This window comes from Cibotium barometz, chromosome 24, assembly GCF_041138505.1.
Source record: "Cibotium barometz isolate CiBa-2024 chromosome 24, ASM4113850v1, whole genome shotgun sequence".
NCBI lineage: Eukaryota > Viridiplantae > Streptophyta > Polypodiopsida > Cyatheales > Cibotiaceae > Cibotium > Cibotium barometz.
The window spans coordinates 317,264-333,843 of NC_141069.1; the positions used below are offsets into that span (position 1 = coordinate 317,264).

Sequence of the window (16,580 nt, forward strand, 5' to 3'; positions counted from 1 at the left end):
AGGAAGAAACGAGCCTACCTGGCTAAGTTAGAGGAGCATATCTACCAACTCTTCCTTGGGAAGGACAGCAAGAGGGCATGGAAGATGTTTCAAGAAAGACAACCTGGTACTCCAATTACTGCACCTAAGGCATGGCATGCTTATGCTAGAGAGCTATATGATGCACCAAGACAGCCCCCCACCCCCCCTCCACTGGGAGCTAGACCAACTAGCACCATCTTTTTTACTATGCGGATGGTGCTAGATGCGATAGACAGGTTACAAAATGGAAAGGCACAGGATCATGATGGGCTAGTTGGAGAGAACTTCTCATATGTGCGTAATACTTTGGCTCCGCTGATCGTACATGTGTTTAATCGTGCCATTTGTGAGGGTTTCCCGACAAGCTGGACATAGCATATCATTGTACCACTCTTTAAGAATGGGGACCCCATGGTACCAAGCAACTACAGGACGATCATGATTGGTCATTACTTGGCCAAACTACATGGCTCTGTATTGGAGTCGGAGCTGAGCCGCTGGGCCGAGAGGCATGGTCATCGAGCACAAGGACAGGCCGGCTTCAGGAGAGGATTTACTACCTTGGATTACATACTGACACTTCGGGCACTCATTGAAGAGGGCAGGGTAGAGAAGAGAAGGATATACTGTTGCTTTGTGGACTTCCGCAAAGCCTTCGATACCGTACCACGTGCCACGCTTATGCACAGATTACATGACATTGAGGTACCTGAGGATATGCAGTGGGGGATATATGCTTTGTATGTGTCTGTGAAAGGCAGAGTCCAAGCTCCAGGCGGACTATCCGATATGGTGACCAGCACGATAGGGGTGAAGCAAGGATGCCCGCTATCACCCACCATCTTTGGATTGTACGTTGATGTGGTCTCCGATTATGTAGACAGATTGGGAGGCCCAGGGGCATGCCTGGCAGGGGTGTTGCTGATGATATTGTTCTAATCTCAAACTCTTCGGAGGAATTACAGAGACAACTGGATGCATTATAGGCATTTTGTGCAAATAGAGATCTGACAGTGAACCTCAGGAAAACCAAGGTTATGGTGTTTAACACCACAAAGGCATGGGTGACGAGATCAGAGCCTCAGTTCACTTTCCAAGGGGAACCGATTGAGTACGTCGGGTCATATGTCTACTTGAGAGTTACTTTCACACGACCGCGTTTCTCCCTAAAGGAGGCAACAGCAGCTAGATTAGCTCAAGGGCATGCAGCCTTGGGGGCACTTAGAGGAGAGGGCCGCACTTCAACACATGGAACTACTTGATATACATTTTTCAGTATTTTCTACTCAATATCATCTAGGAATCTTACTTACAGTTCTTATAACTGTAAGATAGTCAGTTTATTGTACTTTTCAGTTTCATTTGGTTGTTCTCTTTGATGAGACACCAACTTCTTATGTATTCTCAGTTTTGGTCTCATAGGCCATTATGGCCTCTTAGAGACGTTAATATATCATTTCATTTCATTTCTCTCCCCCCTATCTCTCTATATATCTTTATCTCTTGGACACGTGGTTGAGTCTGTCACTGCATGCCCCGCTGGGTTTATAGTGGTATTAGAGCAAGATTTCTATTGAAGAAACTTTCTTGGGGTGACAAAGCCATGTCGAGAGCAGAGGGATACCAAGGGCCTCATGAAGGGAATAACTAAGAGGCTGATCCATGACTTCAAGATGGGAACCAGGGTCATCAGGAGAGTATCATAACTTTTCTCAAAGACGAAGAAGTCCTTGCTTGGAGAACCAAGAGGGAACAGGATCAAAGAAGGGCTCAAATGTTTGAAGATTTCATCAAGGATCGAGCCACCGATGCCTAAGGAGTTGAAGCTGCTAAAGCCTATCTTCGGGCCAAAGGAGTCACCATTGCAGGAGGATCTAGAGCTACCCGCTCTATTTATCGTGGAGGAGACAAGGCCTACTCTTTCAGATGCAGTTTCCTCAGGACAGATAAGGGAAAGGAAGGCAAAGAAGCCGGAGGGATCAGAATATCATCAGATTGACTTCATGCCAAGAAGTTCAACAAATGGTTTGCGGTGGTGCTTAGCCCATTGCATGTTTCGACATATAAAGCCGTGGAATCTTTGTGAACCAAAGCTGAAACAGAACACTTTTGAAGCATTGAGACTTTATGCTAGCAAAGGATCAGTGTTGGTTATTTTAGATCTTTTTGTGGTTGAACATGATGGGATTGCATTGGAGCAGTCTTGAACTAAGAAGGCCATGCTATGGCCTATGAATGTCAAAGACAATAAGGAAGCATATGCATTATCTCGGAGACCCTTGAGCCATGCAATTTCTTTGGGTTACCATATGGACTTCACTTTGATAAAGGATCTTTATGCTACCAAAGAGGATTTCAAACATGTGTTGGAACAAATTGCAGAATAGAGATTTGGTGACTTCTTATGTCATCAAGAAGGGTTTTCTTATGATTCAAACCCAAGATATGTACGACACAAGGAATTGAGGCCAAAGTAATGGAAGAGTGCCATGCTCCTTCCTACATGGGGCAAAGAGACAGCTTGACTACACTTCAAGCTTTGGAGAGCCACCTTTCTTGGAACACATCAATATACATGAAACATATCGATGTGCTTGGAACACTTGGAGTCCGCACTTGAGGACAACTCCAATATAAGAGGGAGGGAATGCAACTATTTGCCCCTCCTTCTATTTCACATGATGAAACCCATAGAAGACATGGGGATAGGGTCCATTAGATTTGACTAAGAAAAAGTACCATTCTTGGTCAAAAAGCAAGAAAAAGCAAAAAGTCAAATAGGGTTGACCGTGAACCAAGGGCACCATTGGAAAAAGAAGACAAAGCCGGACCAAAAAGCTAAAAGGCGCTTTCTCAAAAAAGTAGCTCTAAGGCCAAAGAGCAAGGCCTTAAAGCCAGAAAAGCAAAGCACCAAAAGTTGAGTAATATTTTATTAATAAAAGTAAAAAGAGCAAAAGCAAAGGCAAAAAGAGAAAAGCAAAGCATAAAAAGGCAAAGCAAAAACATGAAGGCTTAAGCAGGGTCTCTTACAAGTATAAAAAGAATTGGACTTCTCTTGTAGCATGAGGAACAAGATCATTGAAGATTGAAGGAGATCATGGAGCGTGTGTGGGCATCATTATGATCATGGAAAGCTTGGAAAGCTTCTTCTTCGCCATCAACACCTTCTCCAACTTGCTTTTCAAATGTACGGTCAGCCCTAGACTTGTATGGGCATATGCATGGGTGATATGGACGCGTGTACGGAGCTGTACAGACGAAAATTTCAGAAACCCTAAAATTGCTCCAAAAAAGCCTAAAAATTGCTTTCTAGATGTCTTTATCGCCCAAAAACCATTAAAACAAGTTTTATAGCAGTTTTCTTACCAGAAAGAGCTTTTCCATGGTTTTCTTCATTGACAAGGTTGTAGGAGTTGTGGAGATTTTCATGGGAACTTGGACTACTTGAGCTTGGATTTGAACTTGGATATGAACTCGGACATAGGGCTTGGATATGGACCATAGAGCATAGACATGGAGAACTTGGACATGGAGCATAGACATCAAGAACTTGGACATAGAGCTTGGGCATGGAACTTGGACATGAACATGGAACTTAGACATATAGCTTGGACTTGGATCTAGACTTGGAATTGAATTTGGGTCTTAAACTTGGACTTGGATATGAACTTAGACTTCGATATGGACTTGGACTTGGACTTGGACTTGGACGTTGGATTGAGACTTGGACTTGGATTCATTGAATATTGGATGTGGTACTAGCCCGGTGAGAGATACTTGTGGGTCATCCCCATGGTGTGCTTAGCATCAGGGATCTCGTGCTCGACTTGGATATCCTACATCGGCATATCTGTTTGTTTTATATTCATTGATTGTATTGATCCTGGCCAGCGTGCCCATGGATTGTGTCCTGAATAAATTCATGAAAGGGGGCAGAGCCTCTTCCCCGCTCAATGCAATGTACTATGCAAAGCTAAAAGACGCTTTCTTAAAAAGCAACTCTAAGGCCAAAAAGCAAGGTCTTAAAGCCAAAAAAGCAAAGCACCAAAAGTTGAGTAATATTTTATTAATAAAAGTAAAAAGAGCAAAAGCAAAGGCAAAAAGGAAAAAGCAAAGCATAGAAAGGCAAAGCAAAAGCATGGACAAGCTTTTGGCAAAAAAAGCATAGCCCTTTTCAAGTATAAAAAGACTTGAACCTCTCTTGTAGTATCATGAAGGAGATCGTGGAGTGTGTGTGGGCATCATTATGATCATGGAGAGCTTTTTCTTTGCCATCAACACCACCTCCAGCTTGCTTTTCAGATGTACGGTTAGCCCTAGACTTGTATGGGCATATGCATGGGTGAGAGCAATACGGACAGAAATTACAAAAACCCTAAAACTTCTCCAAAAACCCTAAAATCTGCTTTTTGGATGTTTTCATCGCCCAAAAATCATTAAAACAGGTTTTATATAAGTTTTCTTGCCAGAAAGAGCTTTTTCATGGTTTTCTTCGCTGACAAGGTTGTAGGAGTTGTGGAGATTACTCATGGGAACTTGGACTACTTAAACTTGGATTTGAATTTGGATATAAACTTGGACATAGAGCTTGGATATAAAACATAGAGCCTGGACATGGAGAACTTGGACATAGAGCTTGGATATGAAACATAGATCCTGGACATGGAGAACTTGGACATAGAGCTTGGGCATGGAACTTAGACATATAGCTTGGACATGGATCTGGACTTGGTTTTGGATTTGACTTGGACTTGGATTCATTGGATTTAGCTTTGGATATTGGATTTGGTACTAGCCCGGTGAGAGATACTTGTAGGTCATCCCCGTGGTGTGCAAGGCATCATAGATCTTGTGCCTCGACATCGACATCAACTTGGATATCCTACATCCGCATATTTGTCTGTTTTGTATTCATTGATTGTATTGATCTTGGCCAACGTGCCCATGGATTGTTCCTGAATAAATTCCTAAAAGGGGGCGGTGCCTGTTCCTCGCTCAATGTGGTGTACTATGCAAGATCCCTATTCCCTTCTCTCTCCCCCTCTCTCTATATCTTTATCTCTTGGACACGTGGTTGAGTCTGTCACTGCACAACCCATTGGGCTTACATAGAGTGCAAGAAGAAAGATGAGATGGAAGCTCAAGTCATGACAATGGTGCACAGGGAGAGAGTAAGAGAGAGAGAGGGGGCACAATGGATAGAGATTGCACAACACAATGATGAATGAATTATGATAATACTTCCACCATGTACATTGCTTTTATAGGCATCAAGCCTTGTCTTTTGACCTTGAGCTTAATAAGGGCTCTTCACACCCAACGGGTGTTCACACGAATGGACACACTACTAGACCATGTACATTGCTTTTATAGGCATCAAGCCTTGTCTTTTGACCTTGAGCTTAATAAGGGCTCCTCACACCCAACGGGTGTTCACACGAATGGACACACTACTAGACTCTGAAATACCTTGTGGGCACTAGATCTCCAAGTTGATGAATTTCTCCATATTGGAGAAAAGTTAGTTTCTCATTCAATCTGTGAAATCCCCAAATATCTCGAGGGTTGTAAAACTCTGTTTATATTAACAAATAGACTTGCAGATAGTGGGAAGCATGGGCTGAATGCTGGTCCCTTGAAGTAGACTCTGCTGGACAGCTTCTATGATGTGCGGTTTTCTTCTACAGGCTGTTGGATCGACGCTGATTTGGGACTGTTATTGACCTCCTATGCTTGCATTTAGAGCTGAGGACTCCCTTCTAGCCAGTGGTATCAACCTTGTTTGCAAGAGAATGATGAGAGGATAGTTGCAGAATTTGTGGCGGCAGTAACAGCGTAAACGCAGCCTTAATGATGGTGATGATGGCGGCTGCAGAATTGGTGGCGGAAACAGCATAAACACAGCCTTAATGATGATGATGATGGCGGCTCAGTTCAGAAAACAGCAAGGCTGAATGGAATACAAAGGCAGGTTTGATCAAACAGAAAGCGCAGATGGCTACAGGTCAACAAAAAACACAGATGTGGTTCGGCCTAGCTCTCATACTATATTGACATCTAGGATCACACACATGCAGCTATGGAGGATGAAAGATATCAATGATAGGTGTGTAAGAGTAGAGTGCAAGAAGAGAGATGAGATGGAAGCTCAAGCCATCATAATGGTGCCAATCTCTATCCTCAACCTATGGGATGATACCCTAAGCTGGCCAATGGCTATCCTCAAAGCATGGGACATGAAGGCATCGAGATAACTTGGTCTCTATATGAAACCATCTACTATGAGTCTCAGGAAATAATCTCTGTACTACTGCATCTTGGTAGGCAATGGGCCTACTCGTGTGATCCATGTGTTACATGTGTATAGCCCCAGCAGATCGTATCGGATCACCCAGTTCCTGTCCTCATGTGTAAGCCTAATGTATGGGGAATCTCGATCATACTGAAATGGAGGGAGCCGTTCAATCTGTTATCCATGTGCCAGGTGAGTATTGTGCCATACCAAGATGAATGCTCTCCTCCGGCCGGTATATGTTGTGATGACTGTAGTGCAAGTTGCAGGAGTCAAAGTGGATCCATGAGAGGGAGCAAGGGAGAGAGATCACAATGGAGAGAGATTGCAAAACACAATGATGAATGAATTATGATAATACTTCCACCATGTACATTGCTTTTATAGGCATTAAACCTCATCTTTTGACCTAGACCTTAATAAGGGCTCCACACCCTAAGGGGGTGTTCATGCCTATGGACACGCTACAATACTCCGAAATAGCCCCGCGTCTCCCAAACACACAGTGGATGGTTTATTTGCAGTCAGGTCCACTCCCACTATGGTGACCTCTGACGACGGGAGAACACCAAATCCAACAAGAGACTGTCACTTCTCCAATGATAGCATCAAGAAGCAATACTCTCGATGAGGATCACATGCAAGCGATGTTCCAAATTTTAATGATTCTCATGAAGCAACAGGGAGATCAATTGTTTGAGCAAAAAGCCATGATCCAAGCCTTGGAGAAGCGATAACCTCTTCCAACCTCTTCTTCCCCCATCTCGCTAGTTCTCACCCAGATTACATCGGTTAACTCCACTGAGAGGTTAACGTAGCTGATTTCGGTAGACAAATAGATTGAGGGATTTAGCACAGGTATGACCACAAGTATCAAGTTTGAGGCTCATAGTGCTAAGTCATCCATCCAGTGTACCGAATTTGTGGGGGATTTCATGGTTGCCCTAGCACAAATATGATCACGAGTATCAAGTTTGAGGCTCGTAGTGCTAAGTTAGAAATCCAACATACCAAATTTGTGTGGGATTTCATGGTTGCCCCTCTTGCAGGGGCCGACACAATTCTAGGGATTCGTTGGTTTCACAAGTTCCATCCAAACATTGACTGGGAGTGGCACACTTTCCGGATTCTTCATAATGTGTCCAAGGCTCTTGTAATCATCAAGTGTGAGCCAGGAATACATAACTTTCCTCTCAAAAGCCACCTGCAGGCTAAATGAGAAATGCAGAAATGAGCACAGTGTCTGGTGATCTATGTTCAAACCACCTAGACAGTTACCAATGCTTCAAAGAAGTACCAAGCCCTATATGACCGTTCCAGAAGATTTTCCTTCATACGCAGGGTGAAATCAAAAGAAGCCGATGAAGCACATAAAAAGAAGTAGCAGCTTTATTTGTTGGGGAAAAAACAATCTAAAGGCATGCAAGCATCATTGTTTTATTACATAAAACTTCAAAATGATCTCCAATGGAGCACCATCAGATAGTGTGGCAGTTCTGACTGCCTTTGATCAGATTTAACGTTTGTGTTATTTTTCACAACTACTGACCACTTTGATCAGATTTAACGTTTGTGTTGTTTATCCCATTCTTCTGACCAACATTCCAAGTACTTTGACCAATGTTTGACTCTCCTTACAACAATTTGCTAGATGGCATCTCCTATACATCTTACTATAATATCAAAGGCCCTGTTTGGTCAATGACGCATTTGTTCAAAGCTAATGTTTCTGAACACCTTGGAGCAGATTACATGTACAGTCGGTCAATCAATTTCCAGAAATAAAAAAGAATTTAGTCCCCAAAGAAAAGGCTTCTTGCGCAACTTTCATTAAAAAATAGAAACTCTACCACACTCTAACCCACCCCCAAATTCCATTACACCCACCCACAAAAACTGGCCCCATCCCTACAGTTCTTCCTAGCAACCCTGCAAACCTAAACTAAACCTACTATGCAGTGTGCACCCCTATTCCAACTTTCCTTGCCCCCACCCTCCAAGCTCTCCCCTACCGTCACCCCACCTTGAAAAAACACAGACCATGCTCCTCATCCTCCCCCTTGCCATGACCCCTTAGTACTTCCCACTTCCCCCGTGGGCCCCTCAACCTCACTCTCACCCAGGACAGGATTCAACTTTTCTAGCCTAATTGTGCTTTTCCCTCTATAAACAGGCCGAAAAACAGTGGAATCTTATGTGTCTTCAGCACTTTACAACTTGCCTCCAATGCAATCTTTGGCAACATTGTTGAGGATACACCATGGAGTTTGCTAGATAGGGACAGAAAGAGATGGTGATTTCTTCATGAGCTAGGGAAGAAAGAATACAAGAAGGAAAGGCTTATCATTTTTATGGAAAGTATAGCTTCAGATGTTAAGCATGTTAGTCTAGTTTTACTCTGAAACTAAACATTAATAAACTAACTGGATAAAAAAAGAAAGCCTAAAGATGTCTATACCAAATTAATCACAAATACGTTGTACCTGATCAGCGGAAGCATCTGCCACATTCTCAAAAGGTTTATTGAACCACTGCGCAAAGTCTTCTGATGAGTTGAAGATGCTTGGAAGCAAGAAGTTCAACAGCGCCCACAATTCCTCCAACTTATTCTGCAAAGGCTCATACAGAAAATTGAACCCAAAAAAAAAGATAAATGGATGGCAATTAGCTTACTAACATAAGCAACATAAAGACATCTTTTGCACCTGGAGAGGAGTCCCTGTTAGCAGTAGCCTGTGACTACTCTGATAGTTTCTCAGCTCAGCATTTAACTTGCAAGATGCATTCTTTATTCGATGCCCTTCATCAATTATGATGTAGTGCCATGAGATTTTACACAGTTTGGACCTATCATGCTTGTTCATAAGATACTCATAAGTGGTCAGCAAGACATTGAACTGCTGCTGAGCTATTTTTTCCCTGGTAGAATCAACCAGATCAAAGAATCATTAACCCACGGTTGGCACTTAACCATCTGACTGGAATGCTACTATACATCCTACGTGACAGTGCATAATACCTGAATAGCCTGCGCCGCTCTTCAGGAGACCCCGTGTAAGCCACTTTGCCAATGCTCGGAGCCCACGTGTTGAGTTCAGACACCCAGTTTGGAAGGACAGACGAAGGTACAACCACCAGAAAAGGCCCACGATCATTTTTACTTTCTATTAAATAGCTAAGAAGAGCTATGACCTGCAACAAGAGTCAATTATCACAATGTTCTGGAAGCCGAAACGTCAATCTAGCATTCGCCCTCACAATAGAATCTACCTGCACAGTCTTTCCAAGGCCCATTTCATCTGCTAGAATGCCATTCAAACTGTTGTTGTACAACGACACCATCCATCTTAGACCGTTCAATTGGTACCTGACCAACCACACAAAGTTACACAAACTTCAAGTTCTTCAAAAACAAAATGCCAGATGAATGAGACATGAATAATTAACCTGACACTTACTCACGCAATTTGCCACCAACGAGTGTAAGAGGTTGCTCTTGGATAACCTCTTTGACACTACAACCAGAGGACAAGGTTTTAGAAAGGCATTACAGAATACATTGTGTAGGCAAAACATACATGACCTCCACACAAGCAGCTTACCTGTGTGCCATTAAGTAATACTTCTCATTGCTTTCAAGATAATGCTGTGCACAACAAAAGCAGCAGTCGTGAGACAAGAATAGAGATTGAATAAACTTGCTGCTTTTCTCACCCCGTGAACTTGCATATACCTGTGCTTGATCATTGGATGTGTTGTCTTTCTCACTTTCTACATCCATAGATGGCTCACTGTCCAGTCTTGCTTGCATCTTTTGCTCCTGAAGTTTCACACTAAGTGTTTGCAGATATCCTTCTGTCTCCTTCAGGAGCTGCTTGACCCTGTCTGACTTTGCATCCTGATTGGCACACCAATAATTTGAGCTTTTTTCAATAAGAAAGAGATGTTATTGGCATGACTAGATTGCCATATTAATGTACAAGGTAACAAGTACCTTCACCATCCGTAAGTATCCTTCAACATCATTATTTTTTAAAAGAATGATCTTTTCTCGCTGAATCCTTTCAAGTTTCTCCCTATGAGTTCTATCCTTCTTCTTATGAAACTCTTTGATATAACGATTGAAGCTCCTCCAACGCTCACGCTTCAACTTATACCAATCATCCACTCTCTCTCTGGAAAAGAAAAAAGCTCTTTAGCGACGAGAAAAAATCCCCATGAAACCAATGATGATACATGTGTGAGTACTGTGATGGGAGCAGCATAGGGCATTCCCTATAACCTAAACATATCATAATGAAAATGAAAAACAGATGAAAATTCTGAGGTATGCAGAAAGGACACCAATAGACAAAATAAAAGGAAGACATGATATGTTAAAGCCTGATGGGATTGCAGAAAGAAAGAAAAATTTTATTAGTGTTTACTAAAGACCGGTTGTAAACCTCGAGAGGGAAGTCAAGAACAACAGGCAAGAAACGGTTGTAAGCCTGGAGAGGGAATCAAGGCTCAGATCACATCCAAATTTGTTGAGTATAAATGTGGAGAATCTGCAGCTCTTCAACTTAGACTGGGACAACTACGCAAGTGGTGGTACACAAAGGAGGCAACCTTCTGCCAATTGTAGGACATAGTGATTGAGGTGACACCAGCTATTGAATGGAGCATATCAGCCACCAGCTACATTGAAGTAAAAGGCAACTACCATGGAGTCATCACCTACTGCAACAAAAAAGACATGCTTGACATGCTCATACAATCAATGAATCTAAAGGGCACAAACCTACGGATATTAGAGAAGCTTACACCAATAACACCCCCACTCAACCAAAAGAATAGAAAAAATCCTCTTAGCCTTCAATTGAAGTATCTACAGATTTTGAAGAATTTGCAGTTTTGTTTTGCTTTTGATCTTACTTGAAGCCATTGCTGCCTTGAGCTTGTGTTTGGTCCCATAGATCATATTTGGGAATCCGCAAGCCTATTTTATTTTGGTACTTTGTGTTTTCCATGTTTACGATCTTTAGTTTACACATGGAACTTCTATAACACTTTGTGGTCTATTTTTCTTTTGGTACTTTGTGTTTCCATGTTTATGATCTTTAGTTTACACATGGAACTTCTGTAACACTTTGTGGTCTCATTGGCCCATTGATTTCTTACAAGTTGTTATGTCTTTTGAGGAGGAATCCCCGTCCACTTAATTTGGCCCCTGGCTGGCGGTGTAAGAAGAACCCCGAGAAGAAGAAGAAAGAAAGAAAGATATATATTAAGCGTCTACTAAAGACCCAATGGGCCTATGAGACCAATGTGATACAATAATGTCCATGGCATATCTCATCATGGAATGGAAAATAAAACAGAAAGAAAACATAAACATAGCTCTCTCACTGGAGGGGGAGATTGTGGAAGTTGACAAAGAGGCCATCAAAGAGGAACTCACCAAGGCAATCACCAAGAGCCTAGAAGGTAAGATGGAGGCAACAAGGGAGGGTTGGGTAGAAGTGGTGATGAAGAGGAATATCAAAAAGGAAGTGAAAGAGGATGCCCAAAAAGAAGGGCTCCAAATCGTCAACACCACCATTGAGGAGGAGCGGATGCGACATGCTCGTAGACTCAATGTGAGAGTCACAGGGATTCCCGAGGTAGCCGACTCTACCCCCGAGGGGGATGGGCGGACACTATGCACACGACTTGGATACTTACATGAGGGACCACCCCTTCCTCAAAGCTTGGAGGGCCGGGAAAGACATGACAAAGAAGAGAGCTCTCATCGTACTTTCGGGATGTGGAGGCACACACCATCTTCATGAGGAAGAGGGTCATACTACGAGGTTTAGAGGGAGCTCCTATTTTCTTGGATGATGATCTCACGAGGATGCAGCTAGAGCATAGGAGAGCTTGCATGCCACGAGTCTTACACGCGAGGAGAGAAGGCAAGAAGGCCTTGTATCGAGATGGTCGGGTCATCATTGATGGCCGGCCCATGGATTAGCAGTTTGGGGTCTATGGGACACAAAACCAGGCCACTGACATAGATACACATGGCAGTATTGAACTGTAATGTTCACTATGGGTGCAGCCTGGACGACTCGAGCATGTTATGGTGAGGAGACACATCATACTTTTGACATAGACACATCAGAGCCCAGAGAGAGGGCTACCTCGAGTAAAGGGATTCCAGTGGGCGTCAGCATACAAGAGAACCACACGCCAAGGTACCTCGAGAGGATCGAGGGGAGTAGCAGTTCTATTCAGACGGGAGCTACAAGAGAGACTGAGAGTGGTAGCACAGGATCCAGAGGCCAGATACATGTGGATCACCTTACAGCTCTCACAAGACAGGGTTATGTTACTTTCCACCATCAAGATCCTCCTATGTCATTACAAAGGACATGCCACGGGAGGAGGAAACACGAGCCTCGCCATACACTTGTCTGTCAGAGGAAATTATGCATTATTCTACACTAGGGGAGGTATTTCTTACGAGTGACTTCAATGCCCACACAGAGAGCAGACAGTGTGAGGTGTATGACTATGATGACATGGAGATCCTCCACCCTGTGGATCCAGAGGTGATAGGGGCTAGTCAGGCATCAGAGGACATTGGACCAGAGAGAGGACATTATGGGGACCACTTACTAGAGTTGGGAGCCAGGTGTCATGACCCTATGAAAATGGAACAGCACAAGTGTGGGCATGGTGGTTGCAGAGCAAAATAAATATTAAATGATTCATATTTGGGGTGCCCGGACAAAAGGAATGATGTGTGGACATCTTCAGGTGTGAAGGGGGACCAAGAACATTAATGTTTTTAATGTTCTAACCATGGGTGGCCCCTAGGCCTAAGTGGCTCCTAGGGAACTTTAATAAATATTAAAGTTGGGGGCCTAGGATATTTTTGGAAGAGAGAACTCCACTTTTGGAGTTACACGTTTCTCTCTCTCTCTCTCTCTCTCTCTCTCTCTCTCTCTCTCTCTCTCTCTCTCTCACATATTTACCTGCTCCTTTCAAACGTTCCCTCCCTCTACAATGGGAGGGTCTATAGATGACAAAATCAGCCAGCTTGATCATATCCTTAGGGATCTTTTTTTTTTTTTCCGAGAAAAGATCCTTTCATTAGTTATGTAGAAAAAACGCCCGTAGGGCTACAAAAGAGATCTCTCCTGCTCCTAACAGAGAGAAGAGCAGTGAATACATCATGGCAGCCCGGGAGACTCTCCCTAGGTGCTGCAAAATACAAGCATCGGTCTAAAGGACTGAGCGGCTAAATCATACAATGGGGGGGGGGAAGAGCCAAACAGGTGGCCTGTAGTGCCAACGGGGGGATCCCGTGTGTAGGGTGTAGAACGGGCCGCAGCGCCAAGTGGTATGAAAGGCCTGGCGCCGTAAAATCGCCTCATCCGAGTCTCCCCGGATGCGGTCGTACTGTCCTCGCAGGGTGTGGATCAACTCCTGCCAAATCCCCCGAACAGTCTCTGCTGGTGGCTCTAATCTCCCCTCAAAGGCCGTGAAGCACCGGGCCCTCCAGGTGAACCAGATGGTGAGGCTGCTGAGGAGCTCCCATCGTAAATCCCTCTCCTGTGTCCAGCTGTCGGACGAGAAATCCGGTGCCGGAACCAGGCGAGGCTGGCCCCTAATAAATCTGATGGCCTGACTGCCCTGCTCCATCTCATAGCCCATAGCAGGCCCTGACAAAGTCGACCAAGCAGCGGCACCCCACGTAAACATACCCTCTGGAGAGAGGGGGGCTAGAATACGCAGCATCCGCAGCCAAATCTGCTGTGCCTGAGGGCAGTCCCAAAGGCAATGTCTCTGTGTCTCCATAGGGTGGCCGCATCGGACGCAGGCCGCCGGAAGACCGCTATAAACAAGCCAAGTGCCAACTGCTGAGCCCCTGTGGGCGACCAGCCACTGAAAAGCCGAGATCCTGCGGGCCTGTCGACTAGCCCAGAGTCGAGCCCAGAAATCCTCCAGGAACTCCTGTGATAGTCCCTGCAATCGCCAATGCCCCGCTGCCGCTGGAGAAACCGTCCTCCTCGCCGTCAAAATGTGCCGTCCCAGCCGAACAGTATACTGGAAAAAAGTGATCTCTGTGGCCTCAAGGGATGCATAAGGATCATGCCACTCGTACTCTCCGGGGTCCCACTGTAGCCGGGCCAAGGGGCGTGCTGCATATGCCCATATACGCCAATCCGGGAGCACGTCAGCAGGGTCGGGGTCAATATGCCACTTCCGAGAAGCGGCAGCTACTACCCGAATCCTCTGAAAGGTGCACTCTGCAACCAAGGGCGACTCCACCTCCACTCTCTGGAGTCGGCCCTCATCCTGAATCTCATAATAGAGGCATCTGCCATCCTCAGTGCTAGCTCTGACAGTAATCAGGATCTCCAACTGTGTGAAGGCACCCATCCACCGTGGGGCCACTGGCTCGAGAGGTGTGAACCACTCCTCTGAAAGTGCCTCCTGAATATCATCCCGCATAATCAACCCCCCTCTGAAGTGACTCAGCCTCTCCACCTGGGTCTCCTCTGGTAGACTGCAGAAAGCCTGCCAGTCTCCAAAACTACGAGCTGGGCCTGCCGCTAAAGGTCCCCAGGCTAGACGAGGCCGAGAACCCAGCATATGACCCTGCTCTGTACGAACCGCTGGGCTCCAGATGAGCGGCTGCCTGGCCCGCTCCTCAACACAAGACGGAGGCCGCTGAGAGAGCCCCGGTCTCAGCAACTCCCAAGCTCTCAGGATACTCAAAGCAAATCTGTCCTCCCATCCTCTACTGAGGCCTGTCCTCCTCATCTCTATGAATATCCAGCGAATCTCTGGTGCCCAAGTACCCCCTGCAGGAGGCGCCCGGGCCTGCAATCGCTGCAAGAGGAGCTCTTTCCAAGGCTCAGCGCCTGGAAGCAACCCCCGAACAATAAGCTTCCCCAATAAGGCTCTACTCTGATCGACTGGATCTATAATGCCCAAACCGCCCTGAGCCAGCGGGAGTGTAATAACTGTCCATGCAACCTTTGCCCGAGCTGGCTGACCGTCCCGCCCAGACCACAGAAAGTTCCTGATCAGCCTCTGTACCTGGCTGATGCAAGAGCTCGAAAAAATCCAGCAAGACGTAATGTACCACATGGTCGCTAACAGCACCTGATTTGCCACCACCACCCTCCCAGCCAAGGATAGTCGAGCTGTACTCCAATACAATAGCTTCTTCCGAATGCTCAGAAGAAGCGGGGCAATCTGCTGCTCAGGTGACAAATCGAGGCCAATCTGGCATCCCAAATACCGCACTGCTGTGCCGGGAGGAATCCATCTAAAACCGGGGTCCGGACTCCATGCCGGAGTGGGAGCACTACTGATCCAAAAGGCCACTGTCTTGCGCCAATTGATCAATGCTCCCGAAGCTGAACTAAAAACCTGGAGCGACTGCTCTGCCCGAATAAGATTGGCCTCTTGGCCATGCAAAAATAAGCCCGTGTCGTCTGCAAACTCAGCATCAAGCAAATCCTCCCCCCGGACTGGGAGCTGAAGTCCTCTCAAACCAACCTCCTCTGCCGTCAAATACATACTCATAGCCTCCGCAAAGAAGAGAAAAAGGAAAGGGGCGAGAGGACACCCCTGACGGACTGATCTGGTCAGCTCAAAACTCGGCCCCCGACCTCCTGCAATCAGCACCTGGCTGCGAGCTGTGGAATACAAAGCTGCCACCCCTCTGATCCATCCTGGCTCAAAGCCCAGGCGTAGCATAGTGCCCTCTAAGAATCCCCAATCAACTCTATCGTATGCCTTCTCAAAATCGAGAAGCATCACGACCAAGTCCTCGCCAAGAAACCTAGCTCGGGCCGTCGCCTCCCAGAAAGTAAAGATGTTGTCAAGGATACTGCGCTCCTTGACAAATCCTGTCTGAGTAGCATGAATCAACTCCCCCAGGAAGGGCTGGATCCTCAAACTCAAGGCCTTTGCCAAGACCTTGTATACAGTATTGAGGATCGTAATAGGCCTCCAATGCCGAATGTCATCCGATACTCCCTCCCCCTTGGGGATAAGATAGATCAAGCCCTCTGAAAAGCTCTGCGGCATCACCCCAGTGTCCAAAACATGCTGAAAGCCCCTGCGGAGGCCTGGCCCCAAAAGGTCCCAATAGCGCATAAAAAAGGCCGGCGTCAGTCCGTCCTCCCCTGGGCAACTATGTCGCGGCAGGACCCTCAAGGCCTCGGCAAGCTCAATCTCTGACAGAGGCGCACCTAGAACTGTGCGCATATGGTCTGTGACC

General features: G+C 45.6%; 1 protein-coding gene across 6 annotated transcripts in view; it reads right to left on the bottom strand.

The window, feature by feature from the left end:
- Positions 1–16,580, bottom strand: part of LOC147624773 (uncharacterized) — a 161,923-nt gene that overhangs the window by 37,380 nt on the left and 107,963 nt on the right. For all 6 annotated transcript variants that reach the window (XM_086817998.1, XM_086818000.1, XM_086817996.1 and 3 more), the window contains 8 exons: positions 10,308–10,488; positions 10,047–10,211; positions 9,916–9,959; positions 9,772–9,828; positions 9,584–9,680; positions 9,333–9,505; positions 9,019–9,232; positions 8,797–8,922 (listed from right to left, as the gene is read on the bottom strand). In XM_086817998.1, the coding sequence (XP_086674124.1) occupies positions 8,797–8,922; positions 9,019–9,232; positions 9,333–9,505; positions 9,584–9,680; positions 9,772–9,828; positions 9,916–9,959; positions 10,047–10,211; positions 10,308–10,488 (1,057 nt within the window). The remainder of the gene's footprint in view (positions 1–8,796; positions 8,923–9,018; positions 9,233–9,332; positions 9,506–9,583; positions 9,681–9,771; positions 9,829–9,915; positions 9,960–10,046; positions 10,212–10,307; positions 10,489–16,580) is intronic.